General features: G+C 41.9%; 3 protein-coding genes and 1 pseudogene across 4 annotated transcripts in view; 2 read left to right on the top strand and 2 right to left on the bottom strand.

Annotated features, from left to right (window-relative positions):
* LOC109478691 (unconventional myosin-X-like) overlaps window positions 1-2,008 on the top strand; it is a 64,061-nt gene extending 62,053 nt beyond the window's left edge. Inside the window, 1 exon segment of the mRNA XM_019780359.1 lies at window positions 86-2,008. Within this exon segment, the coding sequence (XP_019635918.1) occupies window positions 86-229 (144 nt within the window). The 3' untranslated portion in view covers window positions 230-2,008.
* Window positions 2,009-2,121: 113 nt separating this feature from the next.
* LOC109478713 (galactosylceramide sulfotransferase-like) lies at window positions 2,122-10,919 on the top strand. 2 transcript variants are annotated; one of them, XM_019780422.1, is made up of 9 exons: window positions 2,122-2,439; window positions 6,668-7,222; window positions 7,579-7,686; window positions 7,909-8,001; window positions 8,383-8,600; window positions 8,916-9,106; window positions 9,473-9,645; window positions 9,905-9,998; window positions 10,493-10,919. In XM_019780422.1, exons 2-9 carry the CDS (start codon window positions 7,089-7,091, stop codon window positions 10,694-10,696), a joined length of 1,215 nt encoding a protein of 404 aa, XP_019635981.1. In that variant the 5' UTR covers window positions 2,122-2,439; window positions 6,668-7,088; the 3' UTR covers window positions 10,697-10,919. The 2 variants fall into 2 exon arrangements, with proteins under 2 accessions (XP_019635981.1, XP_019635982.1); XM_019780423.1 differs by having other exon boundaries at window positions 9,905-10,047; window positions 10,490-10,595.
* On the bottom strand, window positions 2,524-6,660 carry LOC109478708 (annotated as a pseudogene).
* Window positions 10,920-10,930: 11 nt separating the features above from the next.
* On the bottom strand, window positions 10,931-16,409 carry LOC109478717 (methylmalonic aciduria and homocystinuria type D homolog, mitochondrial-like). The gene is made up of 8 exons (XM_019780429.1): window positions 16,283-16,409; window positions 15,888-15,960; window positions 13,972-14,104; window positions 13,189-13,427; window positions 12,677-12,758; window positions 12,405-12,541; window positions 11,906-11,992; window positions 10,931-11,709 (listed from the first exon to the last, which is right to left on the bottom strand). The coding sequence occupies exons 2-8, from the start codon at window positions 15,897-15,899 to the stop codon at window positions 11,506-11,508; spliced, it is 894 nt and encodes a 297-aa protein (XP_019635988.1). The 5' UTR covers window positions 15,900-15,960; window positions 16,283-16,409; the 3' UTR covers window positions 10,931-11,505.
* Window positions 16,410-16,442: the final 33 nt, after the last annotated feature.

Raw genomic sequence — 16,442 nt, 5'->3', positions numbered from 1 at the left:
GTCATAGTTGTGCCCATGTTTTATGATCAGATCATGCGCTACATTTCCTAACTCCTTGTCACTCTACCTCTCCCTCCCCTCCCAGGTTGTTGAGATAGCCAAGCTGATGAAGGCTTACATCAACTCCCTGGTGAAGAAGCGGTACAGCTGGCGCACGTCCTACCACAGCTACAGGAAAAGTGTGGACAGTGACGACATCCTCCTGTCTCCTACAGTAACACAGTCGTAACCTTAGCCTAGTCATCATCACTGTACACTGGGAACCATAGACTGGGAACAACAGACTGGGAACAATAGACTGGAAACAACAGACTGGGAACAATAGACTGGGAACAATAGACTGGGAACAATAGACTGTCCATCAAAATTTAAGCAACAATTATCGGACTGAGCCACCTCAAAATTTTTAATTTTCATTTTGTTTTGCACTTTTTTAATGTTTTGACTGAGGTGAGCCTTAATCCTTTTTCCTTCTGAAGGATTACAAAATGTATGCTGTCACCAAACATGCTTTGGTACATGCAAGAGCTTGTTGCAAAGGATGACAGTTTAATCGTACATAAGGCTTCAACCCCTAGTTATCATCAACACAGTTTATGCTACTTATCATACTTGTCAATCACAGTGTCACTTTAATTACATCAAGATGCCATGAGAAAGAAATGACTATGATCATTATTATGGTAGATCAGAAAACAACTGTCTGTACTTAACCTTCTGACTTACAATGTATGCTGTAAACAATTTAAATTAATTAGTAGATGAGCAGATAACTGTAAGGGGGTTAAACCGTCTGCTTCACTGTAAACTTGCTGGAAGAGTAATACAAGTGATGCCATAATGCTTTAATGGCCATCAAACCAGACTGTTGCATACCCGCATGCTATATACACATGTAGATGTGTTTAAGTGTTAAATCTCTGTCTCATTCATGTAGATTAAGTGTCATTGATATAACTTCCCCTCACTTTAATTACATCAAGATGCCATGAGATTTAAAAATGTGTCATAAAGCTGATTTCCTGTAGTGACATTAGAATGTGTAGTACATTGTAACTTTGTATTGTAACATGCTTTACTGATTTTAAGATTTCTTTTGATGAATTTTCTTACTCTGCTGGTCAGAATATTTGACCCATTGGTGTGTGGTACTGGTTGTAAGGATGTAGATAGTCAAAAACTGTACAGTAACTAGTACTTATGTTGTGATTTTTTTATTATGTTCATAATTCATGTACGTCACTTTTAACCTAACCAAGAGTCAACAATAGCAAACATTGTTACAAATAGATCTGATCTTGTGTGTAATTAACAATTGCCAAAGAAAATTCAAGTGACCATAATCATGTGTTTGTTCTTAGTGTAGGCTTTTTTTATTGGCAATTAATTCATAATGAACTGTGCATACCATTTTTGTATTTTGATTTTTTGTGTATCATATTTAATAATCTATCTGCCGTCATGAAAATTGCTGCAAGACAATAATCAAGTTGTGAAATTCCTGGCCATGTAGTTGGTAGTAGTAAGTTATTGATGGAATAATCATGTAGAATATTCATTTAGAAATAGATTTTGCAGTAATGTAGCTTTGTAGCTTGTATAGTCAAGCCTTGAACACCACAATGTGCCAGTAAAGAAAATATTAACTTTGTGCGATGAAATCCATCACCATACTCAATATGCCATCCACATTACACAGAAGATAAAAAAAGAAAAGAAATAGGAAACTTAGAAATACCAAGTCTGTTTGTACTTCACCAGATGTAGCCATTTCAGACAAACGATAACTTGCTAGATAAATGAAATAGCATAGTCTTATGATGGCAAGTTGTGCAAAATTCGTCAAATTTGAACAAATGCAGTGTGTTGCTTCCACCACCATCTCACCACATGTTGGATTACTGTGTCACAAACTAATGGTAAAACTTGAGTCTACTTAGTGTATTAAGGATGTTTTGTTCAGACATGGTTTGTGTCAATAAAGTTGGCATGACTGCAGGAAGATTGATTGAACAAGGCTGGTATTACGTGATTCATTGTGTGTGTGCATGCACATGTTTGTGTGTGTGCGCGTGCGTGCCTGTGTCTGTGTGTGTGTGTGTGTGTGTGCGTGCGTGTAAGAGAGAGAGACACACACAGCAGTTAGGTTATCTACTTACCTACCCTGGTATGATAATAATATATGTTTAGATCCTAAACAACACAGCTTACATTGGCCTTCTTGATAACTTACATTGGCCACTCCCTCACTGATCCTCCTACCTTGACGTGGTGTGGGGGCCCGAATGTACCAATTTCCCTGTCCTGGGGTAGGTGTACGGTCCCTACTCTGTAACCTCAAATGAGGGGGTGGAAATTGGATAGTCGCTAAATGGGAGGATCACACAGGAGGAACCCTAGTCCGGATGCCCACCGCGGATCCAGAGGGGGACTTCAAACGTAATACATCTAAACAAATACGTAATACGAAACTGCAGAAAGATATGTACAACTTATGAAAAGTTCAACGCATTTGAACTATGGCAGTTTTACAACAACTAATGATAAAAGTTGGTTATTTATTTACAAAGATAAGTCGAGGTGTGCATGGTTAGAATGACAATCAGAAGGCTTTGAAAAGCAAGCGATGTCGCCTTAACATGCTGGCAAACGGTTTACTACTTCACTTGATTATCCGCAATCAAACATTTTAACTGAAGTCTCTAAATGATATCAAACAATGGACCGCGCGGGTAGTGACGTTGTTTTCAATGGCGACGTCACTTCAACTGGGCTTCATGCCGGTTTTCCACGTAAATATTAATGTCGTTCGGTTACTGAACTGAACGCTGCACCAGGGTGAGTTCGCATATGTCTCTTCAGAGAACCCGGAAGACTGAACTGCCTGCCGCACTCCTCACACAGGTAGGGTTTCTCACCTGTGTGAGTCCGCATGTGTTTCTTCAAACATCCCAACTCACTAAACTGCTTGCTACACTCCTCACACCGGTAGGGTTTCTCACCCGTGTGAGTCCGCATGTGTTCTTTCAAATGACCAAGTTGACTGAACTGCTTGCTGCACTCCTCACACCTGTAGGGTTTCTCACCAGTGTGAGTCCGCATGTGTCTCTTCAAAGAAGCCAACTCACTGAACTGTTTACTGCACTCCTCACATCTGTAGGATTTCTCACCAGTGTGAGTACGCATGTGAGTCTTCAGATGACCGAGCTGACTGTAACTGTTTGCTGCACTCCTCACATCTGTAGGGTTTCTCACCAGTGTGAGTTCGCATGTGAGTCTTTAGTTGACTCAGCTGACTAAACTGTTTGCTGCAATCCTTACATCTGTACGGCCTCTCGCCAGTGTGAGTCCGGATGTGTTCCCTCAGAGAAGCCAACTCACTGAACTGTTTACCGCACTCCTCACACCTGTAGGGTCTCTCATCAGTGTGAGTCCGCATGTGTCTCTTCAGATGTCCCGACTCTCTAAACTGTTTACTGCACTCCTCACATCTGTAGGATTTCTCACCAGTGTGAGTACGCATGTGAGTCTTCAGATGACCGAGCTGACTGAACTGTTTACTGCACTCCTCACATCTGTAGGGTTTCTCACCAGTGTGAGTCCGCATGTGAGTCTTTAGATGATCGAACTGACTGAACTGCCTACTGCACTCCTCACACCTGTAGGGTTTCTCCCTAGTGTGAGTCCGCATGTGTCTCTTCAGAGAAGCCAACTCACTAAACTGTTTGCTGCACTCCTCACATCTGTAGGGTTTCTCCCTAGTGTGAGTCCGCATGTGTCTCTTCAGAGAACCCACATGACTAAACTGCTTGCTGTACTCCTCACACCTGTACGGCTTCTCACCAGTGTGAGTCCGTATGTGTTCCTTCAGATGTCCCAGCTGACTGAATTGCTTGCCGCACTCCTCACACCTGTACGGCTTCTCACCGACGTGAGTACGCGGTGAAGCTGACGTCAGCGCCCTTGTTGCCATGGTGATGAAGTGTTTGTCCTGAAGAAATTACGAAATTGTCCATAGCTTAGTGAAACCTTAATTTTGAAACCTCTTTTTGCGAGCCAGAAGAACCAATCATCAATGCGAGTTACGTTTTATACAAGAACTAGAGTTCCACGATCATACCTTCGCCAAATGATGTTAGCCTTTATGACTAAGAAATTATAGCTTAATCCCCCTGATTGCGCAAATAGGATCCTATATTGCATCAATTATATCTGTTAAACGAACGCCTACGAAAACATAAACTTCTTGGCGAAGGTAATCAAAACAAAAAAACTGAGATTCCAGACCTTCAGGAAGCATATAATACATAACACATAATAGTGCTACATGGCTGACAAACCGGCTGATATCACAATACATGATTAGCGGAGAGGATGTAGGACTCGGGAGCTATAATAGGTTTGGTAACCAGGCTATGTTGATAGACGATACCACTCCACATACAGCACGGGGGTGTCGAATTACCTTGCTACGTTGCCCAAAAATACTGATAAATATGAAACAAAAAACACCACGTTTTGGAACCTCAATAACTAATCACATGATCATGTCACTTTTAGTTGCAAACAGACAAACGTAGACACCTTAGATATAATTCATCGCCCCCCCCCCCCATTAAAAAAGTCGTATAGTGTCTCCAATTATTTCACTTCAATACCTAAAACATATTAGACGATACTGACTATCATTTATGGAAGACATCCTCTGAAGACCCCAAAACTAATGTTGTATAAATTATAATGCAGGCGGGCGAATAGTTAAAAAAAAGTCTAGCCGAATAGAATAAAAAGAAAACCACAGTCCCACAGGAACGCAAAGCTGGTTGTACGTTTGTACATGGCATGAGTCGGCACTTGTCACAGTACAGATGTACCAGTGGGGGGGGGGTTATAGGCCGATGGGTCTAGACCTTTTAGCTGATTCAGGAGCGTCGAATTGTAAGCGGGGGTCGTGGGTTCGAACCCCGGCCCGGGACCAGGAGGGTTTTTATGTTTCTACTGCTCGCCCCTGTTTCTTACACAGAGTTTTGGAATAGCTTGACTTCTATCCAGAGACATGTCAGACAACATGCATCCATTATGCTAAAAGTGACCCTTTCATTCTAGCTACTCAAGCAAATCTTTTAATTGTGCACATTGCCTGCCTCTGGCCTGGAGGTAACAAACTAACAGTGTATGATAACAAGGAGCTTTCATGACTCCTTGATGATAATCACACCATCTGTTAGGTTTCTTCATTCTTTCACGACAAAATCAGACTCAACAAAGCGCCTAAAATCACTAGTCTCTTCCAGACGAACGGCTCGGGTTGAAAGACAGGAAAATCGATGTGAGCAATAGTGAGAATAACCGGCCAGCTAGCAACGAAAAGTTTACTTGCCCGCGGGTTGCGGAGGGGTAAATTAAACCCTTCGTGATTATTTCCTTATTACCATACTACCGTTAATCTCCAAGCAGATCTTTTGGTGGGGGTAAGACAGTATCAAATTGGCCAGTCTGTATCCATTTCCCCACCCAAGTGGAGATTACTAGTAACTACCGTAGGAAAGCCTGGTGCATGGAGGCTACAAAAAAACTTGTTTTTTGAAGGTTGGACCTTCTTGGTGGAACACATATGGCAGACTACATACTTCTGCTGTTAGTAAGTCTATCTTTTCTCTAGGCCCTGCATCACCCAACAAATTGGAAATGATTTCGATTGCTTGAACCAAGGAGGTTAAACATGGACTAGGTTTAACTTGAGGACGTAACACCAATCTTAGAGAGACTTTAGAAAAACAAGACATTACCTTGCGAATATCAGCGATAACGGCTTGATGAACCAAACCAAACCAAGGGTCTCCTTGCTGTATTAAGGCAGGAAAGTCTGTCGACGCGTCCGCTCGCTTCAGCTTGCCTGGCAAATGACGTACTGTACTATGTAGTCTGAGGGAGGGTCTAATTTCCATAATTTTCGCGAATGGGGAAAAGGTGAAAGGCTCGCAAAGGGGTTTTACGCTTTGAGGCTTGTTTGCCCCTGAACTCGAACCTACGTCCATGCAAAACCAACAAGTATGATACAGTATTTTAGACATTTTGCAAAACATGAAATAGAATATTAGGTTATATATCTTATGCTCCCTTTTGAATTTACCTTAGAAATTTTCGAGTGTAGATTTCCTTCAAATTGTCACAAAGGCATTCAAATTTCCAGTCTATTTTGTTAAATAAGAAGGATTTTTCACAAATACAACGGCGTTCATTCTATTGAACTAACAGTAGGTCCACTTTTCATTCAAAATACTCTAAGGTAATAAAAACTAATGATCTTTTTGGCAGTGTTTCTGCTTCGTATGACACTCCCTCTATTTTGGAAACACAAAACCGGCTGGACCAGTACGTACAATTCCAGCTGGTACCATGGTATACTGCCCTGGTAACATATGTGCGGCACTATAGACAGTAGTCTCAACACATGCCTCTAAAATGCACTCATTACGGATAACCCTCCAAGCTATAAGCTCACTACAATGTCCCGTGCCTGAAAGCCTGATACTAGGCTATACATTTCTATGGATTTCATAAACAGCCAGAGGATCAATAAGTAAGATCCGGGTTCAAACCGTGGAGCTTGTTGCTGTGTGAAAATGTGAAAGGTACGAGTGAAACGTGATATTTTTTTTTACAGATTCTGAACACAGTCACTGTATCAGTCACCAGAACAACGAACTGTAGTTTTGGAATTTCTAAAGATGTCCAGTTGGAACTGGGGACCTTTTTTGCGTTCTCTACTAACGTTATAAACCCTCCCCTTACAAGTAATGGACTACTCCTCGATCATTTTGTTGCCTCGATCGTTCACATTGGACTATTAGATGACGACTGACGACAGTGTGTGCCTGTTGGTTCCAAATTGGAGGAATTGAACTTATGTTTCATGCCACTGCACACAACACACTATGTTGTGACGTTGTGCTTGTACATGTACTTGTCTACCGTTTGAAAACAAACTTCTATCATACAAGACACTGGGCTGCGTTTCTACGCCATGGAACCCGGGAAACCCTTCTGCTAATGTTGAAGACTGCAGCTTAACAGGTGGTTTGAACATGGCGGCGGTGCAGGTCAAATATCGTCCGGTAGGGGTCCTCGCTGTGCTGATTTTGCTGTCGACTCTAGTGGTGATCTCCCTGAAAAGCAATAGGAAGACCAGAGAGTGGAAAAATGACCTCCAGCCTACAAGGTACCATACAGTTACTGCAATTTATCTGAATCAGTAACAGTTACTCAGTTACTGGTCATTTTACGAGTACAAGGCCTGTAGAGGGAACTTGAAAGTGACATTCAAACTTATTGCTGTTCAATAAATTGAAATACGTGTAACATACTTTTTGTCTATATTTTAGTGTTTTCATTTCTATTTCTATAAATCAAGGACATTATAATGTCCTTGTTCTAATTTACCCTATCCTTTTTATTCAACTCATTAATTTAAAGTGTATTCTATTTTTGAGAGCCACAGTATAGTCATTCACGGTTTTGAAGCCCACAAATTCTAACTATTTGTCCATTTTTCTCGGGGTGGTGTGTACTGTGAAGAGGTGCACTGAGGACTGTCCCAGACTGTCCAGGTTACTGCGCATGTCTCAGGTATAAAGACCCAGGATGTACGGAGAAGATCAACTTGGTTTTCATCAGAACAGACAGGTGCGCAGAGCGATGATCAAATAATTTCATCTCAATCAACATATTCATATATTTTTCTCTGCATCATTTTTGAAGAAGCTGTCTTATACAACAATCCAAATGTTGTTTTTTTAATTTGTAGATATTTTAATCTATGTTTGAAAAGAGGAGGCAATATTTTTCCTTTAAGTCTGTTGTTCCGGAACTTGCTTAAGTTTCTGATGTGTGTTGTCTGCTGTCCAGGACGGGAAGTGCCGCACTGGCGTCCATGTTCCATCGGTTCGGACATGAGAGGAAGTTGGAGTTCGTTCTTCCACGAGGAGGGGAGGATGATCTGTAAGTGTTTAGATTTAATTTTGCAGACTTTTTTAGTTATTGTAGACTTTGTTACGGAGTGGATGCCAAACACACTGTGACACACACACACTGTGACACACACATACACACACATGCATGTGCACAACACAGATCCATAAACACACACACATACACATGCACAGTGTGACACACACACACACGCACGCATACACACATACACCGTGACACACACATGCACATGTACACAACACATACATAAGTACACACACACACGCATACACACATAAGACTTAATAGTATACTAGTAGTTTAAACAAACTTTGACCACCATGGTTAGTGTAATGCAAACTGCATGCATCACGTATGTATACAACATAACAAAAATTGTTCCTTTTCTAGATGTCTAGGATGGCCAGGCCCGGTACAGTTGAAGCACTACCGGCCTCGGCACACTCATCACTTCAACCTGCTGGTAGAGAGGACCGTTTACGACAAACGAGCGTTACATGGCGTCTTCCCACATGGTGCCTCTTATGTCACAGTCCTGAGAGAACCCTGGGCTCAGTTCAAGTCCGCGTTTCACCACTACAGGGTCGGTACTGTGGTCGGAATACAAGGTAAACTACAAACCTATATTACCATTGCAAAGTGTTCGTTTCTCACCATGAAACTGCCAATAACATAACCGACTGTTATCCTGTCTATATGATCTTAAAACTATTCTGTAACTTCGAAGATGTTGCACTCCATAGAACTACATAAGGCACTGACAGGCTATCTAGTGGACATCAAAAGTATGTGGTAATTAAACTACTGTACTAGTACTTTTCAAAAAGTTTGCTGTTGTACACAATACCAAGAATCTTTTACCACACCATACTAGTATCTAATAGCAGTACAGATGCCTACAATTTGTTTATTCAAACATCCAGGAGATGACCCAATAGCAGAGTTCCTCCAGCGTGCACAGTTGTACGATGATGTGTTCACGTCACCAGCGGCCGGCAGCCAGCGGCCCGAGGTTCCAGACGGGGTGTCGGTCACACGTAACCCCATGGCACAGGACCTCGGCCTGTCCGAACGGTCATGGTACAATGTGACGGCAATCAAGCAGCATATCAAGGTCTGTAGCTGTACAGTGATTGTGATTTGAAGGGCCAATTTTCTTATAATGTAGGTCTAACCAAGACCATAAAAACTGCTGGCATAGCAGACCAAAACTGACACCGAAACTTAAGTCAAAACTGAAACTATGACGTGATATCCGAATAAAGAAAATTAATTGACAAGAAATTTCCCACTTCCGTGAAATATTTAGAATTTTGTAATTTCTTCTTTCTAGATTCAAGGACATTGTGTCTATATAACGTCCTTGCTAGATTCAATAAGATTTTGCCTCCCTGCATCTCCCTGGAGATTTAATCACAACAATGTCCGTCCTGTTGTTTATTTATTGATTTAATATCCTGTTGCGTTGGTGTTTTCTCAGACCCTGGAGGAAGATTTCCTGTTGGTGATGATTACAGAACACCTGCAGGAGTCCCTGGTGTTACTGAAGCGGCTGATGTGCTGGAGACTACAGGACATCCTGTACTGGCCACACCAGTACACAGACTACCCTCTCAGACTGGACAACAACTCGGACAGCCAACATAAACACAGGCAAGAAGTTACGCCAAAAACTCAAGCAACTGGATAAGATTTTGGAAACACACAGATGTTTCAGGTAGCACCTTTCGTCAGTAACACTGATGATTAGAAAATCATATCCAGTTGCTCTACTGCTTTTTTGGCACGTTATTACCTGGATGTCTATCCTTCCTCAACAGGCAAGAAGTTGTTAAGACTTTTCTTGTAAATGCAGGATCACCTTTATCACCTTCAATGCAACATTATTCTGTCTTCTTTTCTTCTCACACAGGGAATGGAGCTTGGCAGATCACATGTTGTACGAGCATTTCAATAAAACATTACAACACAAAATCTCCAAGCAAGGGGAGGACTTTCATATGGAGGTTAGGAACATCCTCAATATGCCATAATAGGTGCCCTTTCAGGATATAAAGTGTGTTAAACTGTATGGCCATTTATAGCCTCTACCAGGCACCGCGGATCGCTGGAAAAATAGTAGAAATTGGCCGAAATAAAGGGATAGTATACCAGAGAAGATCCAGGGCCAGAGAAGATCCGTGGGTCGCAAATTGGAGCTTCTATGGCCCTGGATCTTCTCTGGTATACTATCCCTTTATTTCGGCCAATTTCTACTATTTTTCCAGCGATCCGCGGTGCCTGGTAGAGGCTAGGCCATTCATTGTACAATGGCAATTACGCAATACAGATTAAATCTCTTTCTTTCTCTGTCAGTCTTAAAAGACTATGTCTATGACGTAAACTGCACGAATCAGGATTGTATATTATCTTTTACAAATACGAGCTGAAATTCTAAGGTTTAAGTTCCAGGTACAATACATGTTCAGAAAAATAAAGGTCTTTTGTGCTTCCCCACAAGGTTGACCACTATACAAGAGTCCTCCGTTCAGTACTGGAGTACTGCCAGTCTGATCAGAAGACTTACATGGTGGTGGCAGCTTCTCCCTGGAACCAGGAGTTCGTATTGTCTCGAGACTTCTGCAGAAGGGTGAGGATGAACACTCAACAGTACCTCAATGTCTTCAAGACTTCTTACCAAAATCTCTGGCCAGGAACACAATGAACTTTTACACTTTGTATGTAACAAAGAAATAAAGATCTGCAGGCAAGTGATGCTCTATTTTCCTTCATTTATTCAGGAGAAACCTTGCCACAAAATAAGAGGTAGAGTCCACCATATTCTCATATGTGTTCCATAGACATTCCTTGAATCACTAAGCTCTGGTGGACATATGAGACAGTTTCTACCATGACTTTACCAACTTAACCATCCACATTGCACTGTAACTCGTAGGTAAGCCATTTTGGGCACCAAATCTGTACTGGTTACCAGGTTTGGCAATATGGTTAAAGACTGGTTGGCACCTACATACAGTATCTACATGTAAATAGAATGCCAAAAGCGACAAGGTGTGTATTGTGAAGGGATCATGGACCTGAAAACATGGGCTTTAATATTGTCACCTTTGACCATACCTTATAGATCATAAAGGATACTTTTAAACAAATCAGTAAAACAAAAGTATATATATCTGCTGACAGAAAACTGAACTACAGTTCTTTAATTTGTCCCACACTGTAACTAAGATCATGACTGATTCAAAGAGCTGTTTCTCCATAGTCTAAGATTGTACAACAAAAATCCTTGCACCCATCTTAATACTGTAAATTCAGTTATTTTCACCGGGATTTCACCTTGTGGTGTGAGTTGAAGAAAAGATTTTTGTTGTGTCTTCAAAACAAAACTGTAGCATGGAAACACATCATTTTGTGGTCGAGAGGCATCGCGAAAATAAAGCCACATTTCCAGATTTTACAGTACTCTCATCAATTGTTAGGCAAGTTGTGCAGGTAATGTTTTTCCTCTCTTTGCTATCCTGCTATTTTCTTCAGCAGCGTTTGCATGGCAGGACCATCACTAGGTGCGGTGGTATAAAGGCTTCCGACGTACACATGAGTTCCCCAGAGTTTATGGCTTATAACTTTGCAACAGCCAAGGTCCTCGATCTTAAACCCTAGGTGCCGGTAACGCTCGTCCGTCTCAAACATCGTGTTGTTGGTGTATGGTCCGAAAAACTGGAGAGAAACAAGAAGGTTTATGTTGAATCTTTTTACAAACAGTTTTATCTTTTTACAACAGTTTTTACAATCCCTTTAACCAGCACAATTTTAGTAATTATTATTAAGCCCCTAACCCTGTAAAGAATAGAGAACAGGTAGCCAAATGTTTACTTCAGTGTGCTAAAGCTTAAGTTCAAGTTCTGCTACTTACTGCTCTCCCTGATGAAGGGTCGATGAAGTCTGCCCAGTATCCTTCCTTCTTCAGGTCCTCACAGATCTGCTGAGCTGCTGTCACAAACTGTGGAGCAGAGGTATCATGTTTCAGTGCTCACAAAAATGGCTCCACCCCTGAGGTGTGGACAAAAATAGGGGATACTATCAACATTGAATGCCCTGTCCTGGATAGCTTGTTTCTTTTCTGTACAAGTCAATCTCTTAACTTATCCTGAGGAAAAGATTTGTCATACAGTGAATGTTTTCTCTTTTTCTTGCAGAAGGCAACAAATGTATAAAAGGAGTGCAAAATTGTCTTCACCCCTAATTTTTTTTCAAGAATGACTTGGGAATATTTGGGGTTTTTTCTTATTTAGTTCAGATCTCTGTATTAGTGCTTTACATATACATTTGTATATATAGTAGACACTATACAAATGTCAATCCAACTTCTCGTGAATATCTCAAATAAAAGTTAGCGTAAAACGGACACTCACACAGCCCAGTAGTTCCTCGCGCTCCTGTTCCACGTCCATGCTCCAGATGCTCATGTCATTCTGTGTGCGCTGACTCAGCGTGATCACCGTCAGTGGGTCGTCAAGCGAGCTCAACTCCGTAAACAAAGTGTTAAAATCTGCATGGACAGGGGGCAAACATATCAATGATTAGATTGGCTTCAAAGCCTTACAGAGTGAAAAAATGCCTGTTTAATACATGTGTTGAAGTATTACAATTTGTAATTGTCCCAAAATCAGACAATGTTACGCACCTTTCCTGAGTTTTTCCGGACAGTCCATAGCCACACACTCCAACATGTCCCCACTCTTGTCCAGGGCACTTTGTAGGTCGGGCTGAAACACACAAGATGGCCATGATACAGAGTCCAAATACATACATGTACTAGATTAATGTAATGATACAACAAAAGCTAGAGTTTTAGGTTAAACGTGACAATCTACTGGTTTGTGTGTCATCCTTTCAATTTTAAATTGTTCTCTTTTTAGTTTAAACACGACATTTCAGGACAAAAAGAATCAAGAAATCTTGTATTGCCAAAACAGCAGATTAGAAAATAGACAATTTTAAATGAGTATGAGTATGACCATCATTGTATGATCCTTGCAAACAAAGGTTCTGTCCTGTTTGGTATCCTGAGGTCTTCAACACGCAGAACTGAGAGAAGAAAGAAAAGAAAAACTACAACTTGTACAAGGCAGTACTCTAAAACTAGTAAAACTTAAAGCACAGAAGATTCTACTACTGGGTGTCTGGGTATCATACCTGCACCTCCCCAGTCACCACAGATGAATGCAGGAACTGCTGAACGGTATCATACTGACGTTCATGTGCCGTCATGTCTGTTAGAATGTCGGGTAAAGGGGCCCGCGGCTGGGAAAGTGTTTTTGGATGAGGGGAAGACGAGAGTTGGCTGGCCGCGCCCACGTGGCCGGGGAAGCGCTGGTCACGCGCACCCAGGGGACCGAGGTGGACATCAGGCCACACTGTGTCCGACACCTCACCTACAGGACAGGAAAGTCCATTAGCACAACTCGCTATATCTACATAGAAATAAGGAACAGTCCTAAGATAGACAAATAGGTCATCTAACTAAGTCTACTTACATGGGAAGATAATTTACCTAGTATGACAGACGAAGATGTTCTCAATGGATTAATGACAGGACAGTTGCAGACTCAACAGTGACAGACACAGACAGACATCTTATGTTACTATGTCATGTACAATTAGTCACCGAGGAAAGAGATTAGCCATTATGGTTTAAGAAGAAAATGCTTCCACCAAAGGCGTCAACAAAAAGAATTATAGAATGCCACTGTAGCGGGAGAAAAGGTACCCCTGGCCAGAATATACCATGGGGGACATTTTGAGCCAGGGGCATACAACTGGCCTGCTACACATGTACAGTTTGTAGCTGTATGTGCTGAATGTGTTTTCAACAGTACAGACTAGCTCGAACCAAATTCCTACTTGGCCAAAGAATCTACTCTACTCTACTAAGTTATTTTCCATTGAGAAGCACTCAGGATACTGACAGGACATCACCTTGTCTGCGAGGGTCTGGTATGGATGTCTCTACGCTCTCCTGCTGGTCAAAGCTGGAGAAAACGCGGACCCGAGAGGCTAGGATACGCATGCTGGGGACATACAGCAGTGTCCGCACTCGACAGGTCAGGGCCTGGGGACCACAGAGGGTACTCAGTACGGAATAACAGTAGAGGGGTACAATGTAATACTATAATAGGGGACCTGTGTTACAAAACTTGCACTAATGGTATCTTCAAGCAGATGTTGGGATAGAAAATCCTAACGTTTTTTATCTGTTGTGTTTTTTTTTCAGTCAGAACTAAGAACAGTGCTTAATAGGGACCAGTGTTACAAAACTTAGATAAATGGTGCCTACAGTAATAGATAGGAAATAGCTTACATCCAAGCAGATGGTAGACTGAAAATCGTTAACATTTTCTAATCTACTGTTTTTTTGTCTGCACCCAACATCTGTTTGGAGATAAGAACATTGCAGTATGACTGTATGAAGGAAAACAGGCCTGGTGAACAATATGGCAGCATTTTCTATATTTTTTCACACGGGATTTTGTTTCTTGTGACTCATAGCCATACAACAGATGTAGACTCATAACAAGACTACGTCACTTACGGGGGCCTCCAAGGGGGGGTCCCGACAACGCTCTACGCTAAATTTTGAGAGCCGGCTACGTATTACGCTGAATTCCGGACGCCTCTCTACGCTCTACGCTAAATTCGAAAGATTCCGGACGCACTATGCAGAACTCAATCTGACAATCACCTAGCAACTACATGTTTGCGTGAAAACCTTTTGATTTATTACATGTAGAGGTGACATAACTTGAATTAAAAGTAGTAACCGGCGGTCACTTCCTTATACATTGAAAGTATAGAATACAAAACGGGGTATTCAGTATTACCGCAGGTACCAACTTGACCGCGAGTCGATCGCCCGAAGATCGGAGGGAGATCCGTGAATGGAGGTAACATGGCCGTAGCCAGAATTTTGAAGGGGGGCCAACTTTGAAAAATGAACCTTCTGAAATGGCATTTCCTAGCGTTTTTAGAGGGTTTCAAAGAAAAAATACAGAGATAACTTTTTCAATGACAAAGTGAGCAGTTTTCCTACAACGGATTCCAGCCTTGCTGGTGACACGAATCAGTTCATCTTTTAAAGAAAAGTCTTGGACCTTTAGATAAAAAGTGGACCAAAAAGTGGACCTTTGAGCCTTGTGGGGTTGTCGTCCGAAGGTAGAAAAGGCCGCAAACAATACAGTGTAATTTGTCAAAACGACTCAGCTGCCGATTGCTGACGGTCCCGCGTTACCCATCACCCGCACAATGACGGGGATGACATTGCTCTTTTCGGGAGTGTCCTCCATTACCCTGGCCATTGATCAGCAATGATGTTCCCGCTAAGAAACGTCTTGAGGGCCCCTATTGGGCCTTACAAGTCATGTGGTTCTAAGGCCTTCTACCCTCTTCATCTGTGGCCATCTGTGGCGTTTGGCCAATGGTCCTCCTGTACGTCACCGATGGTAAGGTCAATCTCGTACCCAGCGCATTGTGGGATCATTCCCATGTGTTGCCTTGTTCTTGTGTATGGCTCTGGGAACAAGTCTAGTGGATTGTTCGATTGTATAGAAGGGGGTAAAGCAAGAAAGACCTCGAGCGCCGCGACAACCCGGCACTTGCAAGGCCTCGAGTTCCCGTTTGCGGCTTGGATTACGCTCTACGCACAATTAATCAATTACGCTTTACGGTTAATTCCCGATAGCTACAACGCATTACGTAGAATTAAAACAGCGAATTACGCTCTACGCCAAATTCGCCAATTACGCTCTACGTTGAATTAGAGGGTCCGTCTACGCTCTACGTAGAATTAAAACGGCCGATTACGCTCTACGGAAAAGGGCTTGGGGGCCCCCACTTACCGCTGTGGCCATTTTTCTTTGTAAAGCTTAACTCTTCCTCCAACCAAAATTAACTGTTTTTGAGCTGTGATACCTGAAAAAAAAAACCAGAAATTTGTTGGTTAATCCAAAGCAGTTGGATAGACAAAGGTGAACATAAAACGACGATATTATAACAACAAAGGTTAGGGAAACTATTCTTGTTTCGTATACAGTGACCTCCAATGTTTTCACGTGAACTAGTTTTGGGACAAGGACCACAAAACTTAAACCTCCTCTCCTCGCGTGCAGATGCGCTGCCAATTTTTTTTTTCGGAAACTTTTACGTTCAGTTTAGTTTCTAAGTGCACCGTTTCATCCGTCAAGTTCAAAATTACTTAAATGTATTTTTGGAGAACTTAAGTTTACACACGTACCTTTGAACAGAAAGATCGTCCAACGAAACGCCAACAAATCGAATCTATAATTGGCAGTGCATTTTGATCTCGATTGTTTGTGAAGGTCCTTCGGCCATTTTGTCACCAGATGAATACGCGTCATCACTGTGACCTTAGGTAACCTTTCCAAACCTCGCGA

The sequence above is a fragment of the Branchiostoma belcheri genome, unplaced genomic scaffold, assembly GCF_001625305.1.
Source record: "Branchiostoma belcheri isolate BF01 breed outbred unplaced genomic scaffold, Haploidv18h27 scaffold45, whole genome shotgun sequence".
NCBI classification, from domain to species: domain Eukaryota; kingdom Metazoa; phylum Chordata; class Leptocardii; order Amphioxiformes; family Branchiostomatidae; genus Branchiostoma; species Branchiostoma belcheri.
Note: the sequence above shows the minus strand (reverse complement) of the source record. Positions and strands in the feature narration are given on the sequence as shown.

Coding starts and splice junctions, on each gene's coding strand:
- LOC109478713 (XM_019780422.1), top strand. CDS start 7,089: ATGGCGGCGGTGCAGGTCAAATATCGTCCGGTAGGGGTCCTCGCTGTG. Junction 9,107..9,472: donor CAATCAAGCAGCATATCAAG/GTCTGTAGCTGT, acceptor GTGTTTTCTCAG/ACCCTGGAGGAAGATTTCCT. Junction 9,646..9,904: donor GACAGCCAACATAAACACAG/GCAAGAAGTTAC, acceptor CTTCTCACACAG/GGAATGGAGCTTGGCAGATC.
- LOC109478717 (XM_019780429.1), bottom strand. Junction 11,993..12,404: donor GCGAGGAACTACTGGGCTGT/GTGAGTGTCCGT, acceptor TCTGCTCCACAG/TTTGTGACAGCAGCTCAGCA. Junction 11,710..11,905: donor ACCCTTCATCAGGGAGAGCA/GTAAGTAGCAGA, acceptor GTTTCTCTCCAG/TTTTTCGGACCATACACCAA.